General features: G+C 48.5%; 1 protein-coding gene across 4 annotated transcripts in view; it reads right to left on the bottom strand.

Annotated features, from left to right (window-relative positions):
• The window catches only part of SLC29A2 (solute carrier family 29 member 2), a 312,574-nt gene that overhangs the window by 59,731 nt on the left and 236,824 nt on the right, over nucleotides 1-16,019 (bottom strand). For all 4 annotated transcript variants that reach the window (XM_063945097.1, XM_063945098.1, XM_063945096.1 and 1 more), the window contains exons 7-9: nucleotides 12,589-12,686; nucleotides 12,215-12,302; nucleotides 11,999-12,114 (exon numbers count right to left, since the gene is read on the bottom strand). In XM_063945097.1, the coding sequence (XP_063801167.1) occupies nucleotides 11,999-12,114; nucleotides 12,215-12,302; nucleotides 12,589-12,686 (302 nt within the window). The remainder of the gene's footprint in view (nucleotides 1-11,998; nucleotides 12,115-12,214; nucleotides 12,303-12,588; nucleotides 12,687-16,019) is intronic.

Raw genomic sequence — 16,019 nt, 5'->3', positions numbered from 1 at the left:
TAACAAAATTCTTTCTTTCAGGAAACTCAGGAGAGCTCCCTGTAGTGCACCCAGTCTCCTCTGGGCACAGTATCAAACTGAGGTCTGGAGGAGGGGCATAGAGGGAGGAGCCAGTGCACAAAGATATCTAAAGTTATTTTTAGTGCACGTCTCCTGCGGAGCCCGTCTATTCCCCATGGTCCTTACGGAGTCCCCAGCATCCTCTAGGACGTAAGAGAAACATAAAAAAAAACAAAAAACTCATGTCAACCTTTGGACCTAGACCATGACTACCTAGAGACCCTGACGACCTAGTTACTGTTGACCTTCCATACCACACCCCTCCTGGGACACCTTTTGAGAAGGTTCCCTTGGAAAACATTGTTTCACTGAAAATGGAAACTGCATACAGACACAAAGTAAATAAACCGGATGGGCAAGAGCACTGAATTGGGAGACCATAAATAAAATAAGAATTTACTTACCGATAATTCTATTTCTCGTAGTCCGTAGTGGATGCTGGGAACTCCGTAAGGACCATGGGGAATAGCGGCTCCGCAGGAGACTGGGCACAAAAGTAAAGCTTTAGGACTACCTGGTGTGCACTGGCTCCTCCCCCTATGACCCTCCTCCAAGCCTCAGTTAGGATACTGTGCCCGGACGAGCGTACACAATAAGGAAGGATTTTGAATCCCGGGTAAGACTCATACCAGCCACACCAATCACACCGTACAACCTGTGATCTGAACCCAGTTAACAGCATGATAACAGAGGAGCCTCTGAAAAGATGGCTCACAACAATAATAACCCGATTTTTGTAACAATAACTATGTACAAGTATTGCAGACAATCCGCACTTGGGATGGGCGCCCAGCATCCACTACGGACTACGAGAAATAGAATTATCGGTAAGTAAATTCTTATTTTCTCTGACGTCCTAGTGGATGCTGGGAACTCCGTAAGGACCATGGGGATTATACCAAAGCTCCCAAACGGGCGGGAGAGTGCGGATGACTCTGCAGCACCGAATGAGAGAACTCCAGGTCCTCCTCAGCCAGGGTATCAAATTTGTAGAATTTAGCAAACGTGTTTGCCCCTGACCAAGTAGCTGCTCGGCAAAGTTGTAACGCCGAGACCCCTCGGGCAGCCGCCCAAGATGAGCCCACCTTCCTTGTGGAATGGGCTTTTACAGATTTTGGCTGTGGCAGGCCTGCCACAGAATGTGCAAGCTGAATTGTACTACAAATCCAACGAGCAATAGTCTGCTTAGAAGCAGGAGCACCCAGCTTGTTGCGTGCATACAGGATAAACAGCGAGTCAGATTTCCTGACTCCAGCCGTCCTGGAAACATATATTTTCAAGGCCCTGACTACGTCCAACAACTTGGAGTCCTCCAAGTCACTAGTAGCCGCAGGTACCACAATAGGTTGGTTCAGATGAAACACTGAAACCACCTTAGGGAGAAAATGAGGACGAGTCCTCAATTCTGCCCTGTCTGAATGGAAGATCAGATAAGGGCTTTTACAGGATAAAGCCCGCCAATTCTGACACGTGCCTGGCCGAGGCCAGGGCCAACAACATGACCACTTTCCATGTGAGATATTTTAACTCCACAGATTCAAGTGGTTCAAACCAATGTGACTTTAGGAACCCCAAAACTACATTGAGATCCCAAGGTGCCACTGGAGGCACAAAAGGAGGCTGTATATGCAGTACCCCTTTTACAGACGTCTGAACTTCAGGTAGTGAAGCTAGTTCTTTCTGGAAGAAAATTGACAGGGCCGAAATTTGAACCTTAATGGACCCCAAGTTTAGGCCCATAGACACTCCTGTTTACAGGAAATGCAGGAATCGACCTCGTTGAAATTCCTCCATCGGGGCCTTACTGGCCTCGCACCACGCAACATATTTTCGCCAAATGCGGTGATAATGCTTTGCGGTTACATCCTTCCTGGCTTGACCAGGGTAGGGATGACTTCATCCGGAATGCCTTTTTCCTTCAGGATCCGGCGTTCAACCGCCCTGCCGTCAAACGCAGCCGCGGTAAGTCTTGGAATAGACAGGGTCCTTGCTGGAGCAGGTCCCTTCTTAGAGGTAGAGGCCACGGGTCCTCCGTGAGCATCTCTTGAAGTTCCGGGTACCAAGTCCTTCTTGGCCAATCCGGAGCCACGAGTATAGTTCTTACTCCCCTCCGTCTTATAATTCTCAGTACTTTTGGTATGAGAGGAAGAGGAGGGAACACATACACTGACTGGTACACCCACGGTGTTACCAGAGCGTCCACAGCTATTGCCTGAGGGTCCCTTGACCTGGCGCAATACCTGTCCAATTTTTTGTTTAGGCGGGACGCCATCATGTCCACCTTTGGTTTTTCCCAATGGTTTACAATCATGTGGAAGACTTCTGGGTGAAGTCCCCACTCTCCCGGGTGGAGGTCGTGCCTGCTGAGGAAGTCTGCTTCCCAGTTGTCCACTCCCGGAATGAACACTGCTGACAGTGCTATCACATGATTTTCCGCCCAGCGAAAAATCCTTGCAGCTTCTGCCATTGCCCTCCTGCTTCTTGTGCCGCCCTGTCTGTTTACGTGGGCGACTGCCGTGATGTTGTCCGACTGGATCAGCACCGGCTGACCTTGAAGCAGAGGTCTTGCTTGGCTTAGGGCATTGTAAATGGCCCTTAGCTCCAAGATATTTATGTGAAGTGATGTCTCCAGGCTTGACCACAAGCCCTGGAAATTTCTTCCCTGTGTGACTGCTCCCCAGCCTCGCAGGCTGGCATCCGTGGTCACCAGGACCCAGTCCTGAATGCCGAATCTGCGGCCCTCTAGAAGATGAGCACTCTGCAACCACCACAGGAGAGACACCCTTGTCTTTGGTGACAGGGTTATCCGCTGATGCATCTGAAGATGCGATCCGGACCATTTGTCCAGCAGGTCCCACTGGAAAGTTCTTGCGTGGAATCTGCCGAATGGAATTGCTTCGTAGGAAGCCACCATTTTTCCCAGGACCCTTGTGCACTGATGCACTGACACTTGGCCTGGTTTTAGGAGGTTTCTGACTAGTTCGGATAACTCCCTGGCTTTCTCCTCCGGGAGAAAACACCTTTTTCTGGACTGTGTCCAGGATCATCCCTAGGAATAGAAGGCGTGTCGACGGGATCAGCTGCGATTTTGGAATATTGAGAAACCAACCGTGCTGCCGCAGCACTATCTGAGATAGTGCTACCCCGACTTCCAACTGTTCCCTGGATCTTGCCCTTATCAGGAGATCGTCCAAGTAAGGGATAACTAAAACTCCCTTCTTTCGAAGGAGTATCATCATTTCGGCCATTACCTTGGTAAAGACCCGGGGTGCCGTGGACAATCCAAACGGCAGCGTCTGAAACCGATAGTGACAGTTCTGTACCACAAACCTGAGGTACCCTTGGAGAAGGGTAAATTGGGACATGTAGGTAAGCATCTTTGATGTCCAGAGAGACCATATAGTCCCCTTCTTCCAGGTTTGCAATCACTGCTCTGAGTGACTCCATCTTGAATTTGAACCTTTGTATGTAAGTGTTCAAGGATTTTAGATTTAAAATTGGTCTCACCGAGCCGTCCGGCTTCGGTACCACAAATAGTGTGGAATAGTACCCCTTTCCCTGTTGCAGGAGGGGTACCTTGATTATCACCTGCTGGGAATACAGCCTGTGAATGGCTTGCAATACTGTCTCCCTGTCTGAGGGAGACGTCGGTAAAGCAGACTTTATGAAACGGCGGAGGGGAGAAGTCTCGAATTTCTTGAGACGGGCCCCCACCGTGCCTGGGACCGCTTGCAAAGCCCCAGCGTCATGCTGAGGACTTTGCGGAGGCGGGAGAGGGCTTTTGTTCCTTCTTAGGTTGAGAAGCTACCTGGGGTAAAAATGTGGATTTTCCAGCCGTTGCCGTGGCCACCAGGTCTGTTAGACCTACCCCAAATAACTCCTCCCTTTTATAAGGCGATACTTCCATATGCCTTTTGGAATCAGCATCACCTGACCACTGTCTTGTCCATAACCCTCTTCTGGCAGAAATGGACAGCGCACTTACTCTAGATGCCAGTCAGCAAATATCCCTCTGTGCATCACGCATATATAGAAATGCATCTTTTAAATGCTCTATAGTTAGTAATATACTGTCCCTATCTAGGGTATCAATATTGTCAGTCAGGGAATCCGACCAAACCACCCCAGCACTGCACATCCAGGCTGAGGCGATTGCTGGTCGCAGTATCACACCCGTGTGAGTGTATATACATTTTAGGATATTTTACTGCTTTCTGTCAGCAGGTTCCTTAAGGGCGGCCGTATCCGGGGACGGTAGTGCCACCTGTTTAGACAAGCGTGTGAGCGCTTTATTCACCCTAAGGGGTGTTCCCCAACGTGCCCTATCCTCTGGCGGGAAGGGGTATGATGCTAATAACTTTTTAGGAATTAACAGTTTTTATCGGGGGAAACCCACGCATCATCACACACTTCATTTAATTCCTCAGATGCAGGAAAAACTACAGGCAGTTTTTTCTCACCCAACATAATACCCTTTTTAGTGGTACTGGTATTATCAGAAATGTGTAAAAACATTTTCCATAGCCTCAATCATGTAACGTGTGGCCCTACTGGAAGTCACATTCGTCTCTTAATCGTCGACACTGGAGTCAGTATCCGTGTCGGCTTCTGTATCTGCCATCTGCGGTAACGGGCGTTTTAGAGCCCCAGATGGCTTTTGAGACACCTGGACAGGCACAGGCTGAGTCGCCGGCTGTCTCATGTCATCAATCTTTTGTAAAGAGCTGACACTGTCACATAATTCCTTCCATAAGCTCATCCACTCAGGTGTCGACTCCCTAGGGGGGGTGACATCTCTGTTACAGGCAATTGCTCCGCCTCCACCTCATTTTCCTCCTCATACATGTCGACACAACGTACCGACACACAGCACACACACAGGAAATGCTCTGATAGAGGACAGGACCCCACTAGCCCTTTGGGGAGACAGAGGGAGAGTATGCCAGCACACACCAGAGCGCTATATATATTATATATATATACAGGGATAACCTTATATAAGTGTTTTTCCCCTTATAGCTGCTGTATTGTTATACTGCGCCTAATTAGTGCCCCCCCTCTCTTTTTTAACCCCTTTCTGTAGTGTAGTAACTGCAGGGGAGAGCCAGGGAGCTTCCCTCCAACGGAGCTGTGAGAGAAAATGGCGCCAGTGTGCTGAGGAGATAGGCTCCGCCCCCTTCTCGGCGGCCTTTTCTCCTGTTTTTCTGTGGAATCTGGCAGGGGTTAAAATTCATCCATATAGCCCTGGGGGCTATATGTGATGTATTTTCGCCAGCCAAGGTGTTTTTATTGCTGCTCAGGGCGCCCCCTCCTAGCGCCCTGCACCCTCAGTGACCGAAGTGTGCTGAGGAGCAATGGCGCATAAGCTGCAGTGCTGTGCGCTACCTTGGTGAAGACAGGATGTCTTCTGCCGCCGATTTTTCCGGACCTCTTCTTGCTTCTGGCTCTGTAAGGGGGCCGGCGGCGCGGCTCTGGGACCGAGCTCCGAGGCTGGGCCTGTGTTCGGTCCCTCTGGAGCTAATGGTGTCCAGTAGCCTAAGAAGCCCAATCCACTCTGCACGCAGGTGAGTTCGCTTCTTCTCCCCTTAGTCCCTCGATGCAGTGAGCCTGTTGCCAGCAGGTCTCACTGAAAATAAAAAACCTAAAACTAAACTTTCACTAAGAAGCTCAGGAGAGCCCCTAGTGTGCACCCTTCTCGGCCGGGCACAAAAATCTAACTGAGGCTTGGAGGAGGGTCATAGGGGGAGGAGCCAGTGCACACCAGGTAGTCCTAAAGCTTTACTTTTGTGCCCAGTCTCCTGCAGAGCCGCTATTCCCCATGGTCCTTACGGAGTTCGCAGCATCCACTAGGACGTCAGAGAAAAGAGCAATAGGCCCTACACACACGGTGATGTGCCGCCGAGGTGCCCGACGGCCGGCGAGCGACCCGGTGGCGGGGGTGGGAGGGGTGTGGTGAAGTTTCTCCACTCCCCCCGTCACAATAGCAGTGCATGCTAATATGGACGAGATTTTCCATATTGGCCTACATGCATAAGACACGGGGCACCAACGATGAATGAGCGCGGGGCCGCGCATCGTTCGTTGGTGGCTGCATACTGAACGAAATGAACGCGTTCTCGTTCATTAGTGAACGAGAACGTTCATATCGTTCAGTAATCTCGTCCAGTGTGTAGCGCTCATAAGTGGTCCCGTGAAATTAAAATACTTTAAGCCCCAAGTACAATGTAATGAATACTAATAAAGTAGGCACAATAAGAAAACGAGATTTATGGTAAGAACTTACCTTTGTTAAATCTCTTTCTGCGAGGTACGGTTTTGCCCAGTTGCTTGCTTTTTCTTGGTTTGCTAACAAACCTGAATATGTCCTTTAGTTCAGAAGTTAAGAGTTTATTTTTCTGCTGGGGGGTAAACTGGGCTCCACAAGGATTGGACAATGGGGTGTAGAGTAGGATCTTGATCCGAGGCACCAACAGGCTCAAAGCTTTGACTGTTCCCAGAATGCACAGCGCCGCCTCCTCTATAACCCCGCCTCCCTGCACAGGAGCTCAGTTTTTAGTTAACCAGACCAATGCAGTAGCAGGAAAAGAGACGACTAATGCCATACCAACCCAAAGAAGCTAAGTGCGTCAGGGTGGGCGCCTTGTGGAGCCCAGTGTACCTCGCAGAAAGAGATTTAACAAAGGTAAGTTCTTACCATAAATCTCATTTTCTGCTGCTGGGTACACTGGGCTCCACAAGGATTGGACAATGGGGATGTCCTAAAGCAGTTCCTTATGGGAGGAGATGCACTGTAGCGGGCACAAGAACCCGGCGTCCAAAGGAAGCATCCTGGGAAGCGGCAGTATCAAAGGCATAGAACCTTATGAACGTGTTCACTGAGGACTACGTAGCCGCCTTGCACAATTGTTCAAGGGTCACACCACGTTGGGCCGCCCAAGAAGGTCCAACAGACTGAGTAGAATGAGCCGTAATGTGAGCAGGAGCTGACAGACCAGCCTTCAAATAAGCATGTGCAATCACCATTCTAATCCATCTGGCCAGGGTCCGCTTGTGAGCAGGCCAGCCACGTTTGTGAAATCCAAACAAAACAAAGAGAATCAAATTTTCGAATAGAAGCAGTTCTCTTCATGTAGATACGGAGAGCCCGTACCACATCCAAAGACCGCTCTTTGGGAGACAAATCAGGAGAGACAAAGGCCGGAACCACAATCTCCTGATTAAGGTGGAACGAGGAAACCACCTTAGGTAAATATCCGGGACGAGTCCTAAGAACAGCCCGGTCATGGTGAAAAATCAGATATGGGTAACTACAAGACAAGGCACCCAGATCCGACACTCTTCTAGCAGAGGCAATAGCCAGCAAGAACACCACCTTAAGGGAAAGCCACTTAAGGTCAGCTGAACCCAGGGGTTCAAACGGAGGCTCCTGCAACGCCTACAAAACCACCGACAAGTCCCAAGGAGCCACAGGCGGGACATAGGGAGGTTGGATAGGCAACACACCCTGAGTGAAAGTATGAACATCAGGTAAAGTCGCAATCTTTCTCTGAAACCACACACCGACAAGGCCGAAATATGAACCTTGAGGGAGGCCAGACGCAGGCCTAAATCTAGGCACTGCTGCAGAAAAGCCAAAAGTTTGGCTGTACTAAACTTGGAAGCGTCATAATTATTAGATGCGCACCAAACAAAGTAGGAATGCCAGACCCTAAAGTAGATCCGAGCAGAAGCCGGTTTCCGGGCCCGCAACATAGTTTTAATGACCTCTTCAGAAAAACCTTTAGCCCTTAAGACGGAAGCTTCAAGAGCCACGCCGTCAAAGACAGCCGGGCTAGGTCCTAGTAGACACAGGGGCCTGAACGAGGAGGTCTGGGCGTTGTGGAAGTAGAAGTGGACACTCTGACGATAGGCCTTGCAGGTCTGAGAACCAGTGCCGTCTGGGCCACGCTGGAGCTATGAGAAGCAGAATTCCTTTTTCTTGCTTCAACTTCTGAATTACCCTGGGCAGGAGTGACACCGGAGGGAACACGTACGGCAGCCGAAACCTCCACGGCACCCCCAGCGCATCCACGAATGCTGCTCGAGGATCCCATGTCCTTGCTCCGAAGACCGGAACCTTGTGATTGTGTCGAGACGCCATCAGATCTACATCTGGAAGACAACACTTTTCCACTAGGTGTTGAAACACTTCTGGATGGAGGCTCCACTCGACGGCAGGCACGTCCTGACGACTGAGAAAGTCCGCTTCCCAATTCAGGACTCCCGGAATGAATACTGCCGATATGGCCGGTAGATGGCGTTCTGCCCAACGTAGAATCCGTGAGACTTCCTTCATTGCCAAACGGCTTCGAGTGCCGCCTTGATGATTTATGTAATCCACTGTGGTGGCGTTGTCAGACTGTATTTGAACAGGACGGTTCTGAATTAAATGCTGGGCCAGGTTCAACGCATTGAAGACCGCCCGCAATTCCAGAATGTTGATCGAGAGGAGATTCCTCCTTGGTCCACTGACCCTGAAGGGAGTGTTGCTCCAGCACCGCGCCCCAACCTCTTAGACTGGCATCTGTCGTCAACAGGACCCAGTTGGATATCCAGAAGGGACGGCCTCTGCACAACTGTTGGTCCCGGAGCCACCAAAGTAGCGACAGACGGATCTCCGGAGTCAATGAGATCATGTGAGACCTGATCCGGTGAGGCATGCCGTCCCACTTGGCTAGAATCAGTCTCTGGAGGGGGCGAGAATGGAATTGAGCATACTCCACCATGTCGAATGCTGAGACCATAAGGCCCAGCACCTGCATTGCCGAATGTATCAACACTTGCGGACGAGAAAGGAAGCAACGAATCCTGTCCTGAAGCTTCAGGACTTTCTCCTGAGACAAGAACAACCGCTGGCTGTGAGTGTCCAATAGCGCTCCCAGGTGCACCATGCTCTGAGCAGGGACCAGGGAGGATTTCTTCCAGTTGATGAGCCACCCGTGGGCTTGTAGAAACCGGACTGTCATATCTGACCTGCGCCCATGCCCTGGTGATCTAGTGGGATCGCCTGTATCCACAGTGTCCACCTCCAGCGCGCGGCCCGCCTTCCACTGACCGTGCCGGATCGCGATAAAGACCGGGTCCCGCAAGCGGGACCCACTTACCATCTCCTGAAGCACGGCCACGCGATCCTGGAGAGCCCCAGCCGTGTGTGTCTAACGTGAAGAAAACCGGAGCCTCCGCTGTAAGAACCCGGCAACCAGGGCTCGGGAGTGTACAGCACCGCTGGGCAGAGCTGGAGCTGCAGCAGTGAATGTCACAAGACATTTACCACCGCTGCTGCCCTTGAAGTCTTCACTTTTTACATCATAAAAAGCTTTTCTTAGGGCTGCCTGGAGCAGCCCCTCTGTTCAGTGACTGCTACTGCAGCACCAACTTACAAAACTGAGCTCCTGTGCAGGGAGGCGGGGTTATAGAGGCGGCGGCGCTGTGCATTCTGGGAACAGTCAAAGCTTTGAGCCTGTTGGTGCCTCGGTTCAATATCCTACTCTACACCCCATTGTCCAATCCTTGTGGAGCCCAGTGTACCCCGCAGCAGAAAAATAAACACTTAACCTCTGAACTAAAGGACATATTCAGGTTTGTTAGCAAACCAAGAAAAAGCAAGCAACTGGGCAAAACCGTGATGCACTGCAGGTGGGGCAGATGTAACATGTACAGTGTGTGTTAGATTTAGGTGGGGTGTGTTCAAACTGAAATCTAAAAGTAAAGCAGCCAGCATTTACCCTGCACAGAAACAATATAACCCACCCAAATCTAACTTTCTCTGCACATGATACATCTGCCCTACCTGCAGTGCATTATGGTATTGCCCATTTGCTTGTTTTTTTGGTTTTCTAACAAACCTGAATAACTCCCTGAGTATGTTACAGTACAGTATTACATATGGCATTAAATGCAAAATGAGAAACGGTGAGTAACTAAGAACAAAAAAAACAAATATCGAACGATCAATTGCTACCACAATGACTATCTAACAGATAAAATGTGTTAAGTTAGACCTGGCCTTTGGTCTGATGCTGCTTGACTGAAATGTCACATGAAAGACTCTGGCTTTTGCGGTTTCCTTTCTGGCCCAAAATCTGGGGTGATATTTTGTCCACAGCCCCTTCTCTTCCTTCATTAAATCCTAGGATCTGCTTATTTGGCTTGGACCTATAGGAAACGCACTGCCAGGTACTTTATCGTTCTATTTTATACCTTATCACCATGGCTAATGTTATAGTGGCTACGACCTGGTTTGCACCTGATCCTCCTGACTCTTATAAATGGAGAGCTTTAGTAGATGACGTGGCCAAGCATGAAAGGAATCTATGTACAGTAGAAGACATAACTCTTTGCCAAAGTTTCTAGACAAGTGGGATAGATGGTGACTCTCTAGATTATTTGCATTAACACAATGTTTGGGTAGTGGTGGTGTGTTCTCATATCAAAATGGCTGCTCAGCGTCTGGGAGTCGGATGAGAGAGGAGCCTTTGGCGGACAGCAACCAGCCAAAAGGGTGGGGGTGGAGAGAACAGAGAAGACTCCACCCCAATCTGGCTAACCCCAGGTACTTGCTGTCCTAATAATTATACCCGTTTACAGACCTTGTCCCTGATGGTCTACTGGTAGCGCAGGAACAACTTGGTACCCACACTAGAGGCGTCAGTCGCTATAGTCTCTGGCTGAAATAGCCAGTCTTGCACTTTGCTGGTCGCAGTATCTCTGTTTATGCAGCGCAGTGTGATCAGTGTGCTTGTATTCCGCCATTTAAACCGGGGACCCGCTACTCGGTACCTCGGTTTTTACTCACCAATCTTCGTGTTCTCAGCTCTGTTAGGGGTGGCAGCAGGCTGTGGGTGCGTTCATCAGCGTCTATGTGACTGCGGTACAACACCCTCAGGAGTTAATGTCCTGTCAGCCGGGATCCTGGACCATTAACCCTTTAAGAGGATGGAACCGGTCCTCCCCTAAGTCCCACGTAGCAGACAGGTAGTTGCCATACTACCCTGTCTGAAAATAACAAACGTAAAATGAAACTGAAGAAAACACTCTGGAGCTCCAGAGATTGTGACCGCCCCCTGAGGGCACATTTTTCTGAACTGAGCTGTGGGAGGGGGCACCGAGGGGAGGAGCCAGCACACAGGATGTTGAAGTTTTAAAGTGCACTGGCTCCTCTGGACCCCATCTATACCCCACCATACTAAAGTACCATCCCAGTATTCCCTATGGATGTAAGAGAAAGAAAGATTCTATATTAGAATGACCACTAAATTACCAGGTTTTGTGGATATTCATACTTGTACAAAGATGATATAATATAACTGACTGAGGTACTAATTATGTCACCTTTGCTTAACAACATATATTCTTAAAACCAGGACTGTTAGTGTGCCCCCCTGAGGCACTAGGAAAGAGTGAGCAGATAAGAAAGATGAGCGGGGTTAGTGGTGGGGGATTTCCCTGAGAAGATGTTCAGAGAGTAACAAACCGTGTTGGCCACTTGATGCTACTTTATCACTTGTGAAGTGTAGGAGGTTGTTAAAGGTTGCTCAGGAACAGCCATCAGACTTGAATACAAACACATACATATTGATATCGATTAAGTCTCATTAAATGAGAAGCCCGATTTGTTGCCGCATATACCTGAGCAGTTGGGTGGGCTGGCAACTAGACAAGCAACACCACTGCACACTTTATTTCACAGGCTCTATTTGTTGCAGTAACAGTCAGGAACTGTGTCAGCAATGCGTCAAGGTTGCTTGAACGCTGGCGACAAGTAGTACTCAATGGCACTGCTCTGTTACTTGGCTGCACCATTTTGTCCTCCATATCTCTATTTAAGATGCCATCTTCGTAGGTAAGAAATAGATATATCACCTAAAAATAGTTGGTAGCAGAATCATAGCAGCTTTACCTTCTTTAATACTATACAGATAGAGACCGTCTGTTTCTCCTCCCCAACACCACCAGCCTCTGCTTCTTTTAGCAGCAGCACAGCTTTCTTCTGTTCTGCAGGATCACCGTTTTCCTCTAATAAGACACATTAAATTATCAGTATTGTATAAATGTGCAACAATATGTTTTTAATCAATGGAACGCAGCCTGTAATCTGCAAAGAGTATCAATGTACCTTGATTTAACAGCTCAGTCTTTGTCTCCAGCTCATAACTTTTTGAGCTGTTGGTACTGGACTTAGAAAGATAATACTGTGCAAAATCCTGTTATGAAGAAAAGTCAAATACAGACAAAATTAGTGGAATCAAATGCTCTTACACTTTACAAAATAATACAATGTTGAAAAGATTTGTTGTTGTTTAAAAAAAAAAAAACTTTGGAAATGGGGACTGAATGACCATTTACTTCCCCTCGGAGGATAGAAATATATACACGCTACAATTTTTACAATCGGAAGACACTACTATTTATATACAGTCTCAAAATAAGTTATATTATCTGACAGTATTACTTTTCTATTGAAAGAACATTTAAAAATAAAATAATTACCAGACGAGAAAGCAGCAGATAACAAATGATAGAAATGAAAGTCCCAACACAAGGAGTGACAAAGTAACCCAGGGCTGTGGTCCGATGATCTGCCCCACCTGGAAGAGGTGAAAAACAATAAACAGAGGAATCTGTTGTTGAATAATTCAGACGAGCTTTACAGAAAATGTTTGCAGAAGACTAAGAGGAAATATCAAACCTTTCAAAGAGGACAAGTGGAGAAGATTCCCAAAGCCACCAATCAGATTCTACGTATCATAGCTAAAAGCCAACTGATTGTTATGGGAAACTTCTCCACTTGTTCTATTTAGACAGTTTGGTATTTCTCCCACTGTTGTGGAAAGTAATGGATCATGGGGTTATACGAGTTGGAGGAGTCCAAGAGTAATACAGAATGAATCAATAGAGGTAATAAAGAAGTTTTATACATTATATACATATCTTGTGACACTAGTGCATCCAAAATTACATTTACAAAGTATTTCTGGCACACCAGCCCTCTATTTTATGCTCATACCTTTGCGATCCCGAGCACTAATCTAAAGGGCCCCATACACTAAGATATGTCTGAGGCTGAAGTCGGATGCGATTTACCTTGAACTCCCCCGGGATCTTTACCTACCAGTAAATCCTTTTCTCGTAGTCTGTAGAGGATGCTGGGGTCCACATTAGTACCATGGGGTATAGACGGGTCCCTTGGGAGCCATGGGCAATTTAAGAGTTTAATAAGAGTGGGCTAGCTCCTCCCTCTATGACCCTCTTACCAGACTCAGTCTAGAAACAGTGCCCGAGGAGACGGACATACTTTGAGAGAAGGAAATACACAAGATAGTGGTGAGGTTCACACCAGCTCACACATAACAAGGCAAACCAAGCTAACCAGCTTGAACATTTCAGCAACGGATGAACAACAGTACTTAACCAAGCAACAAGGCAATACTGAACCAAACAACAACTGCAGGAAAACGTAGTGCTGAGCAGGCGCCCAGCATCCTCTACGGACTAAGAGAAAAGGATTTACCAGTAGGTAATTAAAATCCTATTTTCTCTTACGTCCTAGAGGATGCTGCGGTCCACATTAGTACCATAGGGATGTACCAAAGCTCCTAGTATGGGAGGGAGAGCGCGGAGGCTCCTGTAGAACTGGTTGACCAAACTTTAGGTCCTCAGAGGCCAAAGTATCGAACTTGTAGAACTTGGCAAACGTGTTCGACCCTGACCAAGTAGCCGCTCGGCAAAGCTGTAAAACCGAGACACCCTGGGCAGCCGTCCAGGAAAAACACACATTACGAGTAGAGTGGCCCTTAACAGATTTTGGACACTGCAAGCCCACCGTAGAATAAGCATGCTGAATAGTAAACCTGATCCAGCGAGAAATCGTCTGCTTAGAAGCAGGATACCCAACCTTGTTGGGATCATAAAGGACAAACAAAGCGTCCGACTTCCTGTGACGCGCAGTCCTCTTCACATATACAGTATCTTCAAAGCCCTCACAACATCCAAGGACTTAAGGAACCAGTAGCTACTGGCACCACGATAGGTTGGTTGATATGAAAAGCCGACACAACCTTTGGAAGAAAATGCTGAAGCGTCATGAGCTCCGCTCTATCCTCATGGAGAACCAAGTAGGGCCTTTTACAGGACAAAGCCCCCAATTCTGACATACATCTAGCAGATGCTAACGCCAACACTGTGAAAGCCTTCCAAGTCAGAAACTTTACCTCCACCTCCTGTAAAGGCTCAAAACAATCCAATTGCAGGAACTGCAACACCACGTTAAGATCCCAAGGTGCCGTAGGAGGCACAAAGGGAGGTTGGATGTGCAGAACCCCTTTCTAGAAAGTCTGAACCTCAGGGAGGGCAGACAATTGTTTCTGGAAGAAAATGGATAAGGCCGAAATTTGGACCTTTATGGATCCCAAACGCAGGCCCACATCCACACCTGCTTGCAGAAAGAGTAGAAACCGTCCAAGTTGAAACCCCACCGTAGGAAACTTGGATTCACACCAAGACACATACTTTTTCCAAATCCGATGGTAATGTTTAGACGTTACTCCCTTCCTAGCCTGTATTAGGGTTGGAATGACCTTGTTCGGAATGCCCTTTCGAGCTAGTATCAGGCGTTCAACCTCCATGCCGTCAAAAGTAGCCGCGGTAAGTCTTGATAAGCGAACGGCCCCTGTTGCAGAAGGTCCTCTCGAAGAGGAAGAGGCCTCGGGTCTTCCAGCAGTTACTCCAGAAGATCCGTGTACCAAGCTCCTCTTGGCCAGTCCAGAGCAATGAGGATCACCTGAACTCTTGCTTTCTTTATGAGTTTTAGAATTCTTGGGATGAGTGGCATTGGAGGAAACACATACACTGACTTGAACACCCACGGCGTTACCAGGGCGTCCACTGCCGCTACCTGTGGATCCCTCGACCTGGCACAGAACCTCCAAAGCTTCTTGTTGAGGCAGGAGGCCATCATGTCTATTTGAGGTACATCCCAAAGATTTGTTACCTTTGTGAACACCTCTGGATGGAGGCCCCACTCTCCCAGATGGAGATCGTGTCTGCTGAGGAAGTCTGCTTCCCAGTTGTCCACTACCGGAATGAAGATTGCTGACAGCGCCACCGCATGCTTTTCTGTCCAAAGGAGGATCCATGTTACCTCCGACATCGCCACCCTGCTCTTCGTTACGCCCTGTTGGTTTATGTAAGCCACCGTCGTTACATTCTCCGACTGCACTTGAATGGCCTGATCTTGTAGAAGATGTGCCGCTTGTAGAAGACCGTTGTACATGGCCCTTAGTTCCAGAATGTTTATTGGAAAAATGGATTCCAGACTTGACCACCTTCCTTGGAAGGTTTCCCCTTGGGTGACAGTGCCCCAACCTCTGAGACTTGCATCCGTGGTTAGGAGGATCTAGTTCTGAATCCTGAACCTGCTGACCTCGAGAAGGTGCAGCATTTGTAGCCACCACAGGAGCGCAATCCTGTCTTTCGGTGACAGACGTATTCTCTGGTGCATGTGTAGGTGAGATTCCGACCACTTGTCCAGGAGGTCCAGTTGGAAGGACCATGCATGAAATCTTCTGTACTGCAGAGCCTCGTAGGAGGCAACCATCTTCCCCAGAAGGCGAATGCACTGATAATCGATACTTGGGCAGGCTTCAAGACATCCCGGACCATTGTTTGTATCACCAACGCCTTCTCCACCGGTAGAAACACCCTCTGCACTTCTGTGTCGAGGATCATCCCCAGGAAAGACAATCTCCTTGTCGCCTCCAAATGTGACTTTGGAAGATTCAGGATCCATCCATGATCCCTGAGCAGTCGAGTCGTGACAGCAATGGACTGATACAATCTCTCCCTGGACGACGCCTTTTTCAGCAGATCATCCAGATATGGAATTATGTCCACTCCCCGTCTGCGGAGTAGCACCATCATCT

Source organism: Pseudophryne corroboree, chromosome 11 (genome assembly GCF_028390025.1).
Source record: "Pseudophryne corroboree isolate aPseCor3 chromosome 11, aPseCor3.hap2, whole genome shotgun sequence".
Classification (NCBI taxonomy): domain Eukaryota; kingdom Metazoa; phylum Chordata; class Amphibia; order Anura; family Myobatrachidae; genus Pseudophryne; species Pseudophryne corroboree.
Note: the sequence above shows the minus strand (reverse complement) of the source record. Positions and strands in the feature narration are given on the sequence as shown.